General features: G+C 35.8%; 1 protein-coding gene across 3 annotated transcripts in view; it reads left to right on the top strand.

Moving 5' to 3' along the window:
* Window positions 1–20,427, top strand: part of rgl1 (ral guanine nucleotide dissociation stimulator-like 1) — a 31,996-nt gene that overhangs the window by 6,006 nt on the left and 5,563 nt on the right. For 2 of the 3 annotated variants that reach the window (XM_077716882.1, XM_077716880.1), the window contains exons 4-9: window positions 16,048–16,158; window positions 18,458–18,666; window positions 19,489–19,563; window positions 19,660–19,850; window positions 19,927–20,051; window positions 20,132–20,347. In XM_077716882.1, the coding sequence (XP_077573008.1) occupies window positions 16,048–16,158; window positions 18,458–18,666; window positions 19,489–19,563; window positions 19,660–19,850; window positions 19,927–20,051; window positions 20,132–20,347 (927 nt within the window). Of the gene's footprint in view, window positions 1–10,089; window positions 10,317–16,047; window positions 16,159–18,457; window positions 18,667–19,488; window positions 19,564–19,659; window positions 19,851–19,926; window positions 20,052–20,131; window positions 20,348–20,427 lie in introns of those variants that run through there. The other variant, XM_077716883.1, reaches the window with a different exon arrangement.

Below are 20,427 nucleotides of genomic sequence, written 5' to 3'. Positions count from 1 at the left end.
GACTTCATCCATGGGTTCCACCATGTTCGAGCCTCGTGACTTTTACAATCTTGTCGCAGTTGGCGGCCCATAAAGGTGATTGGAGGACTTTGATAAAATGATGTAAGCACAAATCCTTCAGGCTGTAAATATTCATAATCAGGTTTACTATTAACTGGTTTTGGTTTGTTTGTTTTTTTCATTCTAAAAATGGCCTGGTGTCAGCTGGGATAGGCTCCAGCACCCCCTGCGAGCCTAGTGAAGATAAAAGTAATTCAGAAAATCAGATGAAATAATATATAGAGAAAATAAAGATCATGAAAATAATTGAAACGTTTAAATAAGAAAATATATAAATGAAAATATTGTTTTATTTGGAAATAAATAAAATAATTAAATGGGGAAAAAATCTTGGTTTGTTTTTTATTTTTAAAAATATATACATAAAATAAAACAAATGAAAGTAATTTAAATAATATAAATAAAAATATATTTTTTTAAAAATTGGAAATAATAATAAATAAATATGAACTATGATGACTTGTTAAGAGTTACAAAAAGGGGACAAACTATTTTGTTTTAGTGTTTACTCTTTTCTCCTTTTGTTTTTGTAATTAAAAATAAAATACAAATATTTTTTAAATTTAAATATTAAAATTTGGTTCATTTTGATTTTTAAATGAAAGATTCATCAATTAATAATTCAATTAAAAAAAATAAAGGTACAAACAATATTTACTGTCAAAAGTCTAATAAAATATTTGGATATTAATAATAATAATAATTATTATAAAACTGCAGCATTCCACCTGGTTACCGTAATAACTCCGCCCATTTGCTCCAAAAAGTTCAGGTCAGAGATGATGTGGGAGTTCACTATCATTATAAAAAGGCAAAAACAACAAGTCCAATTCATTAAAAATTCTTGCCAAAAGGTCACGAGGCTCAAAAGCAGAAGTGACAGTCAACAAAAAAAGGATCAACAATTTCCATTCATTGAAAAAAAAACCAAAAACACCAAAACAAATGAGAAAGCTGATGTGGCATTCCTCCTTCCTCTTTCGTCTTTTATGAATAGAGAAGTTTGGAGGCTTCGTGACGTCTCCGTGTTTCCCATCGCCGAATCTTTTGATGACTTGACAAGCCGCTTTGAACCCTAAAAACTTCTCCTTTTTTTACATCCTGTTTCATGTTTGTTCGTCACGTGCTGCTGTTCTACTAAAAACGAAACGTTTATTTATTTATTTTCGTTATTGCGGGGGATTTTAAGTGGGATTTTTCTGGGTAATTTACACTTGTCGTAAAGAGAAAGCATTTAAAAGTGAAAGAAATTGGGGAGAAAATACTAGATTTGTTTGTTTTTGCTGTTCCTTTCAATGCCTTCGGGTGGCAATCTAGAGTATATACCTACGTATTAACTTTTTTTTTCTCGTAGAAGAAAAGCTAACTCGTTGAAACATGTAAACATTATGCTAACTGTTAGCTGCTGCTTTAGTGTTTTGCATTGTGTTAGTATGTAGCTAATTCGACACAAATTGTCTTCTTTATTTATTTTTATGTTGCTAGCTATAAACTTTAAACCAAAATATAAATATAAATGAAACATAAACGGGACAAAATGTCTAGATCATAAAGCGTTAAGCATTTTAAAATTATTTTTCTTTATTTAATTAGATTTTCAGGGTCTCCCTCGCCTATTGTCCATAGTAGGCTTCTGCTCCGGCACCCCCGCGAACTCTTAACCTAAAATGAATGAATTTTTAAACAAATCTTTAGTTTTTTATACAGTCCCGTTCATTTTTTTTTTAAATGATGCCAGTCCTCCCAGTAAAAATACATTGGACGTCTATTACCGTCAATACTAGCCATTGAATCCATACTTAAAATTAATTTTTAAGACTTTTTACTGACCTATGACCTATTGTTAACTTAACCCATGAAAGGAGCTGAATTTCAAGTTGGCCCCTTAGAGAGAAAAGTTTGGACACCCCCCCCCCCCCCCCCCCCCCTCGTTACTAGGACAAGCGCTCGGGTTCCACTTATTGATTGGTCACACAAGGCCTACTATGCGACCTAATTATCCCCGCACGCCACTCCGGGCGGGCCAGACGACTCGCCGCATGCCCGAAAGGTCACTCTGCCGTGTAAACAACCTCCCTAAGTGGTTGATTGAATAAAAAAAGACGACGTAGACTTGAATCTCGGAGGTAAAAAGAAAGGTTTGTTCACCCTAAAGTGCATTCAAAAGTCACCCCTATCATTAAGAAACCTGTCGGCTGCTCTCAATGCCACTCAGAATTGGACTGAAGTGCAGTCAGGGTGAGAAATTGGACATAAAAGCCCCTTTCACGTTGGCTATTGATTTTAATAGTGCAGGGGTGTCCAATCTGCGGCCCGGGGGTCGGAAGTGGTCCGTTATGGGGGTCCGATCCGGCCCGATGGACACTTTATGGAGCATTTGTACTGAGTTTTGTAATCAAAGTATGTCAATTGTCCTCTCCTCTGTCTTATTTGTTCATTCCCTGTCAAAATGGTGCATTCAATGGCATCCAATGAGATTATAGGAAGGTTAAAATGTGCCAAAAGCAACGGGAAGACACCTGGAAATGCCCCAAAATTAGCAGGGAACAGCCCACAAAATGAAGAATACTAAAATGTGTCTAAATCAATAAGAAATTATCTAAAATTTGAACTCATTGACAATAATAGATGTCCATTTCACTTAAACTATTTTGAGTGGGAGACGCAAATGGACGTCAATAGCGGCTCGCTAACTTTTTCAAACAGTGTTTGATACCTCTACGTTAGCTAGTACACATGACCCGTGACCCTGGTGAGGATGAGTGGTTCCAAAAAATGAATGAGTGTACGTGACAAGGATCAAACTTGCATAATAAGTGTGTTTATGTTTTTTTTTTGTTGCATAGTGAGTCATCAGTTCTCACCAGTCAGCATAAAATGGCGCGTTTGAACGTGCCACTTTTTTTTTTGTTGCAAATTCCGGCTCACGTCGTTCTCGATTTCTCGCATGGCTTGTTTTGATTTCCCAATACGACTCGTCTCTTGTTCAAATGCACAAATAGGTGCAACTTTGCTACTTGGACGCCCGCCATTTTTGGCACTACAATGTCATAAGCCACGCTCTTTTTGGTTCATTTTTTATTTCCTAGCGTTTACTCGGATATGAAAGTTAATTTTGTAGAATGAATTTCAAAATTTACATATAAAGTACTACTCTACTTACTAAATTTACAACTTATAAAAAAATGTTGTGGTAGCAACTCATTTGGTAAATACAATAATAATAGTACATGAGTAATAATAGTAACTAAACAATAACATTGAATGATCTACTTTCCGCAACCCCCTTTCAAAATAGAAGCAGTGTAAACAATCCCCAGATTGTCGTTCGAATGTTATTTTGTCGGGATCGCAGATGGTCCCGTTCTCATTAGCGAGAGGTCAGACAGACAAGAAAACCCGGTCCAGACTGACTCACTTGAGGCTTAGCTCAGATAAGCCCACCCGGCCGGGACCCTTCCTCTGTACATATTTGCATACGTCTTTGTGCCTACGTCTATTTTGTAGACCCGACACCTGAAAGTCAGAAGGATTAGCCCCCATTTTTGTGCTACTGACCCGGAAAATCAAGCTGGGTGGGATTTTTTTTTTTTATATATACAGTACTACCTCTACTTACAAATGCGTCTACAGACGAAATATTCATGTTACAAATGACTGTTTCAATATATAAAACCAAGATTCAAATTGTCAATTCATTTTCTGTATATGTTATTTTATTTTGAAATTGGCGCGGTAGGATTGCGTCCTGCTTGACAAACTCACGCTAGCCTCCCATTGGCTGTCTTCCCTTAAAAATTCTCCTTGTTTTATTTAGGTTTTTTTTTAGAGTGGTTAAAAAAGCAACTTTGTTCTTTATTTAAAATTCGTGGAAGAAATTAATTGAAGAGGCGGGGCCTGTTATCCAACCATGTTTATGTTCTTATGCTAGCTAATGTTAGCTTCCTATTTATTGTACTGTACTACTATAGAACGTTTTATTATTCACTTTAATACATTAACAAATAATTTCTCTCATTTTTGAGGATTTTATAGAAACTTTTCGTGATTAAAAAAATAATTTTAAGGACTTTGGAACAAATTAAATAATTTAAAATTTTGCAAAAAAACACAAAACAATTCCAATGAATTTTTATTGTACTGTACTACTATACAACAGGTTTTGCCATACTTGTTATTCACTTTAATACATTAACAAAATATTTTCTTTCATTTTTGAGGATTTTATACAAAATTGGGGACACTTTCATGATTAAAAAAATAATTTTAAGGACTGTAGAACAAATTGAATAATTTAAAATTCTGCAAAAAAACACAAAACAATTCCAATGAATTTTTATTGTACTGTACTACTATACAACATGTTTTGGCATACTTGTTATTCACTTTAATACATTAACAAAATAATTTATCTCATTTTTGAGGATTTTTTTAGAAAATTGGGACACTTTGATGATTAAAAAAATAATTTTAAGGACTTTGGAACAAATTATATAATTTAATGATTTAAAAATAATAATTTAAGGACTGTGGAACAAATTAAATAATTTAAAATTCTGCAAAAAAACACAAAACAATTCCAATGAATTTCGTAAGTAGAGCTACCATCTGTGTATAAAAAAAAACAAATAAAAAAAAAACAATTTGTCATAGTGGAGTGGTTATGAAATTCCCCAGAAATTTTCCTCACAGCTGTGATTTCCGCATCGGTTTTTTTAAGGTGGGGGTTTCGACTCGACTAACTCTGGATTTTACTGGAAATGATGTCACCGCTTCACAAGAAAGAAAGAATGGGTTGAAAAGAGAAAAAAAAAACGAAAGAAAGGGGACAATAGACGCGGGTGACATAAGCGACGGCGGGAGGCGGAGCGGCTCGCAAAAGAAAGCTTTTAATGTGGCCCCAACAAAGGTTCTGCTTGAGTGCAAGGCTAGCCCAGCTGGGATTAGGTTTGGGTGCTTGGCACCGCTGGTTCTACCACCAAAAAAACATTTATAGTCATTATAAAATATCTACTTTGCACAAAAAATGCTAAATCATATTTACTGTGCTGGAAAAGACAATATTTTAGTGCTGGTTGCCTCCAGTAATCAAAATATTTTGTTTGTTGACCTAATTCTTTTTTTATAAATGTGCAGTACCACTTTTGTCCACTGGCGTTTTCAAACATAATAGAGCGCTAAACGCGCTAACTGCTAGTCCTATCTTGTTTGCTATCCTTTTCTCGGTGTAACATCATTAACATGAAGTTTTTACATGATGCTATAACCTAAATAATATAAATACAACGTAAATTGAAAGTTTAAAATACTCTGCGCAAATATTTAAAGTTTAAAATACGGTTGACCTAAATATTTAGTTGAAAATACTGTTTACCTAAATATTTAAATTTGAAAATACTGTTTTTGCAAGTATTTAAAGTTGAAAATACTGTTTACCTAAATTTTTAAAGTTAAAAATACTGTTTACCTAAATATTTAAAGTTGAAATTACTGTTTACCTAAATATTTTAAGTTGAAAATACTGTTTACCTAAATATTTAGAGTTGAAAATACTGTTTACCTAAATATTTAGAGTTGAAAATACTGTTTACCTAAATATTTAAAGTTGAAAATACTGTTTACCTAAATATTTAGAGTTGAAAATACTGTTTACCTAAATATTTAAAGTTGAAAATACTGTTTGCACCAATATTAATTACATTATTGTTTATTTATTATTCATTTTTCTTGTCCATGCCATTATCTTTGTGGCAAGCTACAGTACCTCGACCAATCAGATGACCAGGATTTTGTATTGCAGTATTCTGGAAGCTCATTGGTCATAAAGAGTAGGAACCCAAGAATCAATTTCCTACTTAACGTCATCTTAAAAATCCCTGATAAATATTCGTACAAAGTATTTTCAACTTTTAAGATATACGGGACAAACTTAATACAGGATGTATATTTTTATTTGTCAATAGGAGACATTTATGATTTTTAGTGGTCACTTGGCAAGCATGGTTTTAGGCTAAAGCTCGTTTTTAAACTCTCATCTTCTGACTTTACCGTGAACTCGTCTCCCAAGTGGAAATAAAACCTTCTTTCAAGTTAATCTCTGGCGCTTTTCTCTGATATACGACTAGCGGCGACTTATCAGTCCCGCCTGAAAGTCAACTATCGTCCTCTTTGTACCCGCTTGTTTTATCGCCCGTCCTTCTGCTTTTATGACCTCCTTCAAGAGGTCCTGGACCACAAACTGCAATGGCAAAACACTCAAAATGGGGAAGCAGGACACCCCAAAAAAACATTTTTGGACCAAGAACGAAACATATTACAGATTATTTTGTATTGCAAAAACAGGAGCAGTACAATGTCCATTGAATGGTGCAAAAAGTGTTTGAGTTTGGTATTCATATTCATGTTAATCAACATATGTAAATATGGACGAATGTAGCTAAGGGCTAATTTGTAGCTTTAGCCCTTTGTGTGGGTTGAAGATAAACAATGACACATACAAGACATACATTAGCATACGTAGCATAGTTTTAGACAATGTTTTGATGGAAATTTTGTTCGTCTAATAGTCAGGCTTTAAGATGATTGGCCTAGAGCAGGGGTGTCAAACTCCCTTTGGTCTGCGGGCCGAATCCAGCTTAATTTGAGATCAAGCCAGTAAACTCATTGCAAAATGACATAGAACTAACAATAAGCCCACTTTTTTCCACCTTTGTATTAGTCACTAATACCAATAATTAATGCAAAGAATGAGTAAATTATCAAAATGTTTATGAACAGAATTTTCCTTTTACATTATCAACAATATATTATGAACAAAAGAATAACATAACAACATAAATAAATGTCAATTCATCTTGTCTGCACGTACTAAAACACTGCGCCCCTAGCGGATAATACAAGAACTACACATTTTAAAGAAAATTCATTTTTTTTATACAATGCAGCTTTCTTCCTCGGGCCGTGCCAAACCACCAGCCGGGCCGGATCCGGCCCGCGGGCCGTATGTTTGACACCCCTGCCCTAGAGGTTCAGAAATGGGAGTTGACGTATGCTAATTGATATTGAGTTCTAGGTATGAAGGTGTTTTGGCTAAATGGGAATTACACAGTCACCTCTAGAGCCAGCTATTATTGATTTTTTTGGTCTAAAAATCTTGTAGTGGAGGAGGGGCCTTGTGTTGGAATGTTGGATGTTTATGTGCTACTTTTTTGGTAAAATATAAGAGAAAATATCAATAGTATTTGGTTAATTCCTACTTTTTTGTAAGAGGACAGCAGAGTAGAGTTTGAGGGTTGGAGGCAGGAAGTGGGAGATTTCCTGGAATGTACTTTTTTTTTTTCTTTCCCCCCAACATGTGGTGCAATAACAGTACCAGCGAAGCTCCGCCTCTTTTTTTTGTTGGGCCTATACTTGTGTCTGTACTGTACCAGCAGAGATGAGCGCTGGTAGGAAGGGAAATAATAGCAGGAATCAGCGGTAATAGAAAAAATATCATCATAAATAATGGTGATGTTTTGGGTTTATGAGGGTCTTGTTATAGGAAGTTTGATGACAAGGTTTTATGGAACTTGTAAAAATGTTGACTTTGGTAAAGAGTTGAATATTTTTGCTGAAAATGAAAATTATCTTACTCAAATGTGTACTTTAAAAAACTTTTTTTAATGCGTTGGCTTTCAAGGAAGGAAATAAATGTCCAAATTAGTATTTCAATTCACCAAAATTAATTGATAATGAGTCAATTTTCATCTAAAATTTGTTCAAATCTTTTCCAAATTTTTTTCTTTTAATGGAGAAACTGTAAATATTCTTAGTTTAAAAAATATATATATTTCTTGATTTTTTTTCCTACAAAAATAAGCAAAACAAATATAATTAAGTTTTCACAATATTATCTATATATTAAACATGTGTAATCTAAAACAAAAAATAAAATACTAATATAATATATATCAATATATAACAATAATAAAATTATTGAAAATCCATATTTTATCTCCTATCTTAGACAGCAGAAATGTAATTTTAGTTGTATACGCATGTTTTAATTTCACAGGACCCAAAAAAAATGACATGGGGGTCCAGATCTGGCCCCCGGGACGCGAGTTGGACACCAATGTTTTTTGTTTTTTTTTAATTATTTTTTTTTGTCACTTTAAAAGATTTCCCTGCGTCAGCTCGTTCATCACAGCCCGTCGCATTTGTCCGTCGCCGTGATATCACTCCCTAGAGGAGAGGTCACGACCCCGCCGACTTCCCAGAACTCCAACGACCCGCATGGGTCAGCTCAGCCTGGGAACTCGGTTCCAGTCCCTAAAATCACGTCTTACGTGAGCGGCGGGTGACGGAATGACGCTCACGGTGACGTCTTTTTGCCAAATAAGTGACATCGACAAATATAAACTTTTATATTTTTCTATCCAATTTTACCAAAACAAAGTACTTGGGAAAACTTTTTCAGTTTCTCGGTAAGTCACAATTATCTTTGTGAACTACTTTATTTTATAATTGTACTTATTTTATACATTTTTCAGCTAACTAAACAAATATACTTTATACTGAATACTTATTTTTTTATTGTGTTTTACTTTTTCCACCTAAGTGAAAAAAGTCATTGCAAAATGGATTTTTTTTGCCCAAAATCTCCCAAAAATTGCCAAAATAATACTAAAAATAGTACATGAACGGTTCATCCATTCACCCTTTCACTCCCATTGACTGCAATTGACGTCCATGATTTAAAAAGCCCAAAAAAAAACCCTAAAAGTCTTTCCCATTTCCATTCATTTCCCATTACCACATGACCGCTTAGCTTAGCCACTTGTGATCTCTCCCATCCACAATACAACGTTTGTCCCACACAACAGCGCATATTGATTCATATCTTCCTCGTTGAATCGCATCAGTGGGCCGAGTTCGAGTCCGTATTTGGGGGAAACGTCATGTGGGTCCTCTCTCTTCTCCCACGTCTACAATACGCTGGCTCCGCCTTCTTTGTATTGTCCCAGCAATGGAGGCCCTGAGGCGCCAGCTGCTTTGCTCACAAGACGACTTTAGCATTTGCATACATCTGGTTCCTAAACATTTTAACACTACAGTAATCCCTCGAATATCGCGGCTTCGCGACATTGCTGATTTTTTTCTTCTTGGGGAAATTATTCTTTTTTTTTAATGAATTTTTTGTGTAAGTTCATAAAAAATAATAATTTTAGTGATATTTTTTTAAATAGGGGTTTCCTAAGATGTAAATTTCAAGTGTAGAAATATTTGTAAGTAGAGGTACTACTGTATGGGATTCAATTTGGTGCGCTGGTGGTGATGGAGCAGGTTAAATGAAAGGAAAACAAAAAATCCAGGCTCTTTTTTTGTGTTTTACGGTAATAGCCGGAGAGCGAGGAGTCAGGAGGTCGAGGAAAAATTATGATAGTTTGTTGTTGAGAGGGTTAAATGCGGGGAAAACTAAAATCTAGTTGCCCTTTTTTTCAGTTTTTTTACGGTAATGTCTGAAGAACGAGGAGTCGGGAACTCAAGCGTGGAAAATGTATAATTTGTGCTTGGAAGGGTTAAATGAAGGGAAAACAAAATTACAGTTGGTGTTTTTTTCTATATTTTACCGTAATGGTTAAAGAAGGAGGAGTCAGGAGCTTAAGAGGGAAAAAAATCATAGTTTGTGCTTGAAAGGGTTAAACCAAAAACCTGTATTTTACGGTAATAGCCAAAGAATGAGGAGTCTGGGCCTCAAGGGTAGTAAAAAAAATCAGTTTGTGCTTTGAAATGGTTAAATGAAGGGAAAATATAATTCAGTTGCCCTTTTTTCTCTATTTTATGGTAAAACATGAAGAAGTCAGGAGCAATAATGTGGAAAAAAAATCATAGTTTGTGCTTGAAAGGCTTTTAAATGAAAGGGAAAGCAAAAAATAATCTAATTTGCCCTTTTCCTACGTGTTTTACGGTAATGGCTAAAAGGGGAGGAGTCAGGAGTTCTGCAATGTTGTGAGGGCGGGGGAGGAGGGGGGAGGAGGAGGAGGAGGTTCATTCAGTCCAAGAGGCAAACTCGATAGGACCTCAACATTTGCACTTTTCTCATTAGAACGCAAGAAAAAGGATTCTAAAAAGAAAACAAATATATATTTTTTAAAATTTAAAGTCGACGTCATCGTAGCCTTCCTCCAAAGGACTTTTTTTTTGGCTAGCTCTGATGCTGTCCTCGGAACATGAGAGAAGGACTCGCCATGAAGTTCGCCTGGAAGAATAAAATGGTAAAATAACATGCCTTTTTTTAACAAAAAAATGATGAATTCGTTTTGAAAAAGATGGATTTGTAAGCGAGGAAGAAGGACGACGAGAAGTGGGAGGAAAGCTTGGGAAAGTAGGGGGATAAAAAAAGGGGGGTCGACAGGGGGGTGGTCCTGCCTTAATGTTGTGATGGTCGCTTCCTGTTACAATTGAGCATAAAACGCTAATAACTTGCTTTTTTGCTCATTTTTTTCGGAGATAATGATGAAGAATGATCAGGGGGCTTTTTTAGAGGGGGTACTTTTGTATATATTTGCTTTCCCAGCTACTTTTAGTCACAATAGCTTCACTACTTGTTATCTTTCGGGCTTTAACTCCTCCTCTTTTTCAAACTTTTCCGCATTTATTTGACATATTTTCCTTTCATATGATAATATTATTAATTGTAGGGTCAAGTTAAGTTATTTTTATGTTATTTGTACCGGTTTTTATGGGATTTGGGTTTTGTTGTTGGGTTGTAAATTAGTAATTCGTGACGATATCGACGGCGATATTTGCCAACGTTACAAAGTCGGTTACGATTCAATTTAACGGTCTTTGATCGATTTGACTCTTATGATGTAAATATTTGAACATAATTTTACATAAAAGTCTGTTTTACTTTAAATCCAAAGCAATTTTGACGTTTTAAATAATTTTGTTCAAAAAATTATATATAAAACATGTTTAATTTTTGCTAATGTTGCATAGTATCCAATAAATTGAATACTACTAGAACGGTTACTGCTAAAACTACAAATATAAAGATGCAAACTAATGAAATCCACACAAAAAATATGAATGAAAACTACAAGTGAGCACTAGTCACCTGATCAAGGCTATCAACGAAATACTCTGAGCTTTTCCATAATGCCACGTGATCAGTACTATCCAGCTTAGAGTTCATGTATTAGTACTTCTTGTCCTCAATTCTAGGACAAGTTGGAAGACACAGTGGTTGGGTTTTAGACATATTAAATTATGGCATTTTGAAATTGGCAGTTTTGGTTTTCATTTGTAAAATATGTACTTAATAGAAGGCTCTAATCCCAAAACCTTGGCACAGATCCACCAATTGCCTGGTCAGCAATCCTAACCAAAATAACCCCAAAAAAATTGGATCCTAAATTGTTATTCAATCCCAACTTGGGTTGTATAATGCAAATGTAAACAAAAAAAGTTTTTACCTGTATTTTATATTTTTTTTTGATCATTTCAAATTGTGTACGCCATATAACAAGTTTTTAAAGTACATTTTTTTTTGTAAAACTGATCTTTTTTGACCCATTTTGGTTCTAATATGGATAGTTTCGGTCACTGCTAGCAGACGAAAACGTTATTGTCAATTGCTAATATTGTCATGCTAAAATTTTAGCATGCTAAGCGCACTTTCTTCAGTCAAGTTAGCTCTTTTCACTATATAAATATAGCGTGTCAGCAAACAATGTACCCACTGTCATTGCCATACAGCGTCATTGACAGAATCTTGAATTTAGTGCATACTTTGGAGAAAATTTTTAGACTTAAATGCGCCCTATCTGAGTAAATATGTGCTTTTATAATCACTTAATAAGGGGAATTGCAATCATTAATAAGGGGAGAAATTGGATAAGGTTGCCAGATATGTACTAATACGAATTTTGGCAATGTAACCTGATATTTGGAATCAAATTTCCATTTTTTTTTGCTGGGTTTGTTATTGTTTTCTTCCATTTTGTTTTTCAACTCTAAGTAAAATGAAGCAATACCAATCATGTGACTTTCAGGAATTATTGTTGCCCGTATTACGAGCCCTCCAAATTCAGTGTAGGCATAAAAAAATGGGAAATAGACCATAAATTTCCACTGTAATATGCCACGTTTTTTTTAGGGGAGGGACGGTGTCGTTATAGTACTTTTTTTCCGGGAGGCCGTCTGGAAATCGAGAGAATTGAATCTAGTGGCGGGAGGCGGGATTTAAGCGGATATCGGAAGACTTAAAGTTTAAGTACTGTAGTTGTGTACTGAAATATATCTTTTTATTTTTTTTAGGTCAGTGAGCATAAATAGCAAAGGTCAAGGAATAAATAGTGACTTTTCCATTATGTTACAGATAAGAAACCAGCCTGTGTTTACATCTCCACGGGGTCTTTTGATAAAATGTGCGCTGTGTTCTATTAACTTGGGTTTAGTATTCCACAAACACAGCTTTTTGGGTCATGGAGTGTGTTTACGTGGCCTAGTGAGGCCGGCCGGGACAGACCGCCCGGCTATTGTTTTTGGGGGGGGTTTACACTCCGTGACTATTGAGTTGTGAGCCGTTTTTGCAGCTGGACTTGAGCTTTTTTTGGGGTGGTGATGGAATTGGGCGTCCAATCTGTTTGGAATGGGAGGGTGGGCAGAGAGCATGCAATGACGGTGAATGGGTAAATACAGAATACACTGGATGTAGTTTTTTTATGATTAGTTGATTGTTTTAGGCATTTCAAAGTATCACTAGAAATGCAATAATTATTTTGCAATTTGGCTATGACTTGGGTGGTAAAGGTAAAATGAAATAACTTGATTAGACAAGGAAATGGTAAATGCATTTACAGTTTTTTCTCTGTTGTTATTTTTTTGATGTCGCTTTAAATTCAAAGATTGTCATTTTTGAATTTGCTTTCCACTTGGGTGGAAAAGGTAAATAAATACTTGATTTGATAAGGAAACAGTACATGCATTTACACAGTATTTTTTTCTAGGGTTATTTTTTCGACATCATTTGAAATTCAGAGATTGTCATTTTTCAATTTGCTTTCCACTTGGGTGGAAAAGGTAAAAAATAATACTTGATTTGACATGGAAACGGTACATGCATTTATTTACACAGTATTTTGTCTATCTTTAGTTTTTTGACATCATTTTAAATTAAAAAATAGTCATTTTTTGATTTGCTTTCTACTTGGGTGGAAAAAGTAAAACCTCAAATATTACACAGATGAAGAAAGTTGAAGTAAAACGTGGTTCAACTTTTTTTTTTAGGCATAACTACAAATACAAAGAATTTGATTTTGCAATGAGTTTTTCAAACTTGGGTGGAAAAAGTAAAACAAATTCAGTAAGGAAGCAGTATGCCCATTTGAAGGGAATATAAGTAAAACTTTAACTGTAAAACATTGGTCGATGGTAAAGAATATCATTTTGCCTTTTTCTACTTGAGTGGAAAAAGTAAAGAAATTCACATAAGCGAAAATAGTTGAAGGGCAATTTTAATTCCAATACAGCTGGTCCGTATTCACCTTCAGACTTTTTAAAAAAAGCCATGTGAGAGTGTGATCCAAACCTCAGCTGACTTGGCCGTCATCTTGCATGCGTGGTCTTCGGTTCTGGCCCGGTTCCTGTTCTTGCAGCTCCTGTTTTTGTCTACCCGTGTCAGCACAATTTACAACTTTTAAACTCTCCCCTTTTTTAGTTTAGTCCAAGAACGTAAACAATGCAAAGTGACAAGCCCATCAAAAATGAAGCTAACTACCGTATTTTCACGACTATAAGGCGCACTTAAAAGTCTTCAATTTTCTCCAAAATAGACAGTGCGCCTTATAATCCAGTGCGCCTTATATATGGAAAAAACAGAAAACCAAAAACCACCACTGTCGGATATTAAAAAAACAAACAATACTGTTAAATATGCAGCTGCCATCTTAGTTTACAACATCTTCCATCATATAGCTCCTCCCCCACTGCAATATTTTATACCAAAAAAATCCAAAACATCATCAATGGCTGGCTCTAGAGGTGACTGTGAAGTAGTGAGTGCTTCATACCTGGAAGTCAACAGCAATTACCGTATTTTCACCACTATAAGGCGCACTTAAGTCTTAAATTTTCTCCAAAATAGACAGTGCGCCTTATAATGCAATGCGCCTTATATATGGAAAAATGTCATTCGTTGAGGGTGCGTCTTATAGTCGTGAAAATACGGTAATCTACAACCCTAAAAACAGCTAAACTTTATTAACCTTGACCTCCAAAAATAGCTATGGAAGAAAATATAAATTCCATAAATAGCACGATTAGCCAAAACGTGCATTGTTTATCGATGAATGATAACGAGATGAAAGTGAAAGTGACCCAATGTCAGTCAGTGGGTCTTTGCTGTATTTTTTTTTAGTTTGGCTCCCGTCCAATCAAAGTGATGTAGAGTTGTCGCATCGGCGCTCATTGGCGAGTCTGCGCGCATTCCCGCGTCGTCCTCCTCGTCAACCTTTCACGACTCCCCGCCATTTGCGCGCCACCGGCCGCCTTCACCTCCGCCCAGATGGGGGACAACACTCTAAAAAAGATGGATGGGGAATTAAATGGAGTGAAGGCAAGGAGAGAGCAAAAGAGGGAGGGAAGGAGGGAGGGAAAGAGGGAGGGAGGGAGGGTTAGCTTGGGAAGGCCGGCATGCTGCAGTGTTGGGGGTTGGGAACCACAGTAATACCTCCTTCATGGCGCTTAATACGTTCCAAGACCTGTCGCCATAGTGCATTGACCACCATGTACCGTATTTTCACGACTATAAGGCGCACCGCATTATAAGGCGCACTGTCTATTTTGGAGAAAATTTCAGACTTAAGTGCGCCTTATAGTCGTGAAAATACGGTAATTGCTATTGACTTCCAGGTATGAAGCACTCACTACTTTACAGTCACCTCTAGAGCCAGCCATTGTTGATTTTTTTGTATAAAATCTTGCAGTGGGGGAGGAGCTATATGATGGAAGATGTTGTAAACTAAGATGGCTGATCTGCATATTTAACAGTATTGTTTCAGTTCAGGCGTTTGTGTTTTTTTAATATCCGACAGTGGTGGTTTTTGGCTTTCTGTTTTTTCCATATATAAGGCGCACTGGATTATAAGGCGCACTGTCTATTTTGGAGGAAATTTGAGACTTTTAAGTGCGTCTTATAGTCGTGAAAATACGGTATGTACGGACACTGTTTTTATATACTGTCGAAATGGTCATTTATTTCAAAATTGAGAAAGAAACTGATAAACAAAATTTATTATGACGTCTATAAATGAATTTCAAGGAATAAATCTTGCATAAAATGTGAAAAAACTCACTTGTGCCTGCCATTGGTCGCTAAGGGCGCCGCCATCTTAGCTAGGGATAACAAACTAGACCACTATGGATACACTTCCTGGTTGTACTGATCACATGACTTCCTTTTAGAACTTGTCTATGTGCAGACAGTAGGAATATGAATTACAGCAAACGATGTATTTATATAGTATCTCAGAAATACCATTTGCGATGATTTTTCTTAAGTTTTTCCCTTCAAAGTAAAACATTTTTACTCCCTATTAAACCCATGAATATGGATGTGAAAATTGTGAATCAGGGGGCGGCTTATACGTGAGAAATTGTCAAATTCAACCATTTTAAGGCCATTTGAAGCGAGAAAATACGCTAAGTTGTGTCTATATATTTATTGGGTGTCCAAACTCGTGTCTTAAATAAGTCAAAACAAGTTGTTGGCAAGCTAACGCTATACTCCATTTTTTTTGTAGTTCTGTTTTAGTCTGTGGGTGGAGCATATTCAAACCTGGCGGCCCGCTAGGTCTAAAAAAACGTGTTATTGGTCTCTGGTGAAATAAAATTAAAATGGGATGGCTTTCTTTTTATATTCATTGTGTATTTTCTTTAACTGGTCCATATTATAGTTGAAAAATATTGAATATTAAAGGTCCATTTTGTTGTGTTTTGCAGAGCTCCGTGCAGGACTGGGGCGAGGAAGTGGTTGACGGCGCCATTTACAACGTGACCCTCAAAAGAGTCCAAATCCAGCAGGCGGCTAACAAGGGTGCAAGATGGCTAGGGGTGAGTTACAAAACATCACCTTGCACACCCAAAAATGTGCCATCCACAGTCAAATAACACTAAGAAACATCCGCTTATTCAACTAGGCGCCATTTTTGTTTGGGTATTTCACTTCTAAATCTCCCAACAGCTCACCTTTAGAAGTGCTTTTCTTTCCCCCTTTTTTAGCTGAAGCATGTGATTTCCTGCCTTTCCAACTTGGCAACTAAACAGGCCCCCTGTTAGACCCCGCCTCCTAAACCCCGCCCCCTCTTTCCTTTCCTTTGGCGCTGGCTGCAGTTTGATGAAACGCCACTCCGGCATTAAAAGGCATTAACGGCTTTTTTCTCGACTTGCACATTTCGCATGACGCGCCAAAAAAGACACACAATGTTGTTGTTGTTGTTGTTGTTGTTGTTGTTTACGCGGTATTGCGACACTAAAAGCTAAGTGGAGGATAGGTGCTTAAAAGTGATAGAGAATAATAGTTTGCTAATTATCAAAAATTGTTAGCAGTCAGGAAGTCGATTATTGAAGAGTTTTGTCCACTCCCAGTCAAAACTGATTGGACGTCTAGTGCTGTCAATGGCACTGAAAGATTAGCATTCACCGCTAGTTGAAGTCAATTGGATGTCTATCATCGTCAATGTCACTTTTTATTGTCATTTTAAGGTGCTTGCAAAGCAATTCCTGGACATTTTTGGATTTTGGATCATTTGTTATTGATTTAAAGCATTGGTGTCCAAGTGGTGGCCCGCGGGCCAAATCTGGTCCCCTGCTTTATTTTTTCCGGCCCAAGAAAGTCGATGATTGAAGGCCGACTTTCTGTTTTATGATTAAATTCAAATGAAGATTAGAGATAAAAAGGGAACATTTCCTGGTTTTCCCTTTTTTTAAATTAATGTTTGCAATATTCTTTTAAAATCCCAAATTGTATTTTTGTGTTGTTTTTAGTTCAAAAAACCTTTTTTTTAATGTAAAAATAATTTAATACAAATATTTTCAGTTTTTCACTTTATTATTGAGCAGAAATAACAAATATTTAGTTCCCTTCTGAAATGGAAATCAAAATATTAAAAGAAAAAACTCCAACTGATTATTTAAGGCCAATTCTTTTAATACAATTTAAAATCTAAATATTATATATATAATGTGATATTTAAACACACAATGATGAGTATATTTTCCACCAACGTCACATCACAGCGTGCACTTTTGACCCTGACAACGATGTGTTTTTCTCGACTGGTTATCAGAGGGAGTTGTGGGAGAACTGGGAGGCGGGGCCTAGGCTGATTAGAAGCAGATTGGAAGCCTTTCCTGCCCCCTCCCTCGGCGCGCTAGCTAGCTAACCTCGCCAGCCCCCCCCCCCCCTCCCCAATCGCTCTTTCCGTCTGGGACACTTGTTGTCCAAGTCAATCCCGTTCGGGTGGTTTGTTTGCTTCTACGGCAGGAGTCACAATAGTAGGACGCATCTGGAGAAGTTGAGAAAGATTGAATATAGGTCAGGATTGTTCCAGTCGTCTTTTTGGGTTCCGCCATCTATGCTTGTTTTTAAGCCAATGACCTCATTTATTAACTCTCCAAAAACAAAGAGCAGAGTGGTGGACATGAAGAGCAGAATTTGTAATCTGGCAACGCAATGGGTTCAAGTTTAAAAAGCAAAATAGTAAAAAAAAATGGAATCGTAAACAATATAAGTAGTTAAGTAGTTAAATAGTAAAAAAAAACATTTTTTAAATTGTAAAATAGTAAAAAAAAACCATTTTTAAATAGGAAAACAAAAAATAAACATTTTTTCAAAAGGAAAACCAAAAAAAAAATTTAAAATAGTTAAAAAATACATTTTTTAATAGTCAAATGTTAAAAACAAATGCTTTTTAAATTGTTAGATATTAAAAACAAATATTTTCAAGAGTTAAATGTTAAAAACAAATATTTTTACTAGTTAAATGTTAAAAAGAAATATTTTTTAATAGTTAAATATTAAAAACTCATATTTTTAATTGTTAAATATTTAAAACTCATATTTTTAAATAGTTATATATTAAAAACCAATATTTTTCATTGTTAAATATTAAAAACAAATACTTTTAAATTGTTAAATATGAAAAACAAATACTTTTTAGTAGTTAAATATTAAAAACTAATATTGTTTAATAGTTAAATATTAAAAGCAAATATTTTTAAATAATAAGACATTTTTTAAATAGTATAAATTATATATTTTTTAAAATTGAAACAAAATACCAATATGCTATCAATAGGCCCGATTTGTGAAGTTCCCCTGTATTTATCATTGTTTGTTTTTTGTGTTCAGGCGGAGGGCGACCGCTTGCCTCCAGGCCACACGGTCAGCCAGTTAGAAACCTGCAAGATCCGAAGCATCCGGGCCGGGACTTTGGAACGTCTGGTGGAGACGCTGTTGACGGCATTCGGAGACAACGACCTCACCTACACCTCCATTTTCTTGTCCACCTACAGAGCCTTTGCTAGCACGCAGACGGTACTACATCTTCTGCTTGACAGGTAAATCAGCAAAAAAGCTATTTTTTTAGTTGCAACTTTTTGTTTTTAAAGTTCAAATTTGATCGGCCGTAGAAGCAAATGACATAAACAGTGTTTTTTTTATTACATTTTTTCCCATCAATTCCAATGGCACCCCCTAATAAATTATTATTATTATTATTATTATTATTATTATTATTATTATTATTATTATTATTATTATTATTATTATTATTATTATTATTATTATTATTATTATTATTATTATTATTATTATTATTATTATTATTATTATTATTATTATTATTATTATTATTATTATTATTATCGTTATTATTATTATTATCGTTATCATTATTATTACTACTATTTTTATTATTACTACTATTATTATTATTACTACTATTTTTATTATTACTACTATTATTATTATTACTACTATTATTATTATTACTACTATTTTTATTATTACTACTATTATTATTATTACTACTATTATTATTATTACTACTATTATTATTATTACTACTATTTTTATTATTACTACTATTATTATTATTACTACTATTATTATTATTACTACTATTATTATTATTACTACTATTACTACTATTACTACTATTACTACTATTACTACTATTACTACTATTACTACTATTACTACTATTACTACTATTACTACTATTACTACTATTACTACTATTACTACTACTACTACTACTACTACTACTACTACTACTACTACTATTATTATTATTATTATTATTAATTGTTTTGGTGCTTGAAACGTAACCTGACCACATGATCACTACTTTAATTCACCATCACCTTGTCAAATTTCAGATACGGAAAGACGGAAGAAAATGAACCAGTTGCCAAAAAAAGCCAAGTTTCAGAAACCAATGGAGCCATCAGAAAGTGAGTTAGCATTAGCTTTAGCATTAGCTTTACCACAAATTGCCTTTTTTTTCCAACCAACTTTTTAAAATGTCCACTCGTCCCCCCCCTCCACAGTGCCTTAGCATCCATCCTCCGTGCCTGGCTAGACCAATGCCCCGAAGACTTCCAGGAACCCCCCGACTACCCTAGCCTGCGTATGCTAACGGGCTACCTCCGCGGGGCCCTCCCCGCCTCGGAAGCCTTACGACGGGCCGAAGCGCTACTGGAGAAGCTGCGACTCCAGGCCGGCGTCGACGAGCCCGACGGTAGGCCCCGCCTCCGCCGAGCCGCTCGCGTTAAACCTCCTAGCACTCGTCCTGACCAAGCCCCGCCCCCGTCCAGCCGGTTTCCACGCCAACGGTTCCTACTTCCCCGGCGAGGACGACGAAGCGGACATGGAGATCCGGGAGGAGTTCATGTCCTTTGAGACCGACCTAGTGGCCGAGCAGCTGACTTACATGGACGCGGTAAGCGCCGCGCCAAAAACAAAACAAAAAGTGAGGTTTTTAAAAGGAAACGGACGCGTGACGTTATCTGTTCCTTGCAGCTGTTGTTCAAAAAAGTGGTCCCGCACCATTGCCTGGGCTCCATCTGGTCGCAGAGGGATAAGAAGCAGAACAAGCACAGCGCCCCCAGCGTGCGCGCCACCATCACGCAGTTTAACGCCGTGGCCGCCTGCGTGGTCAGCACCGTTTTGAGGCATCGACAGATACGACCGCACGTCAGAGCCAGGGTCATTCAGCGATGGATTGACATTGCGCAGGTGAGTGCGCCATTAACGCTACATACATTACATCACTACCCGTCTCTTATTTTGTAGGATTTTTTATGATTTCAAATTCT

Source organism: Stigmatopora nigra, chromosome 5 (assembly GCF_051989575.1).
Source record: "Stigmatopora nigra isolate UIUO_SnigA chromosome 5, RoL_Snig_1.1, whole genome shotgun sequence".
Classification (NCBI taxonomy): Eukaryota; Metazoa; Chordata; class Actinopteri; order Syngnathiformes; family Syngnathidae; genus Stigmatopora; species Stigmatopora nigra.
The sequence above is the reverse complement of the archived record's forward strand: the minus strand, read 5'-3'. Positions and strand labels throughout refer to the sequence as shown.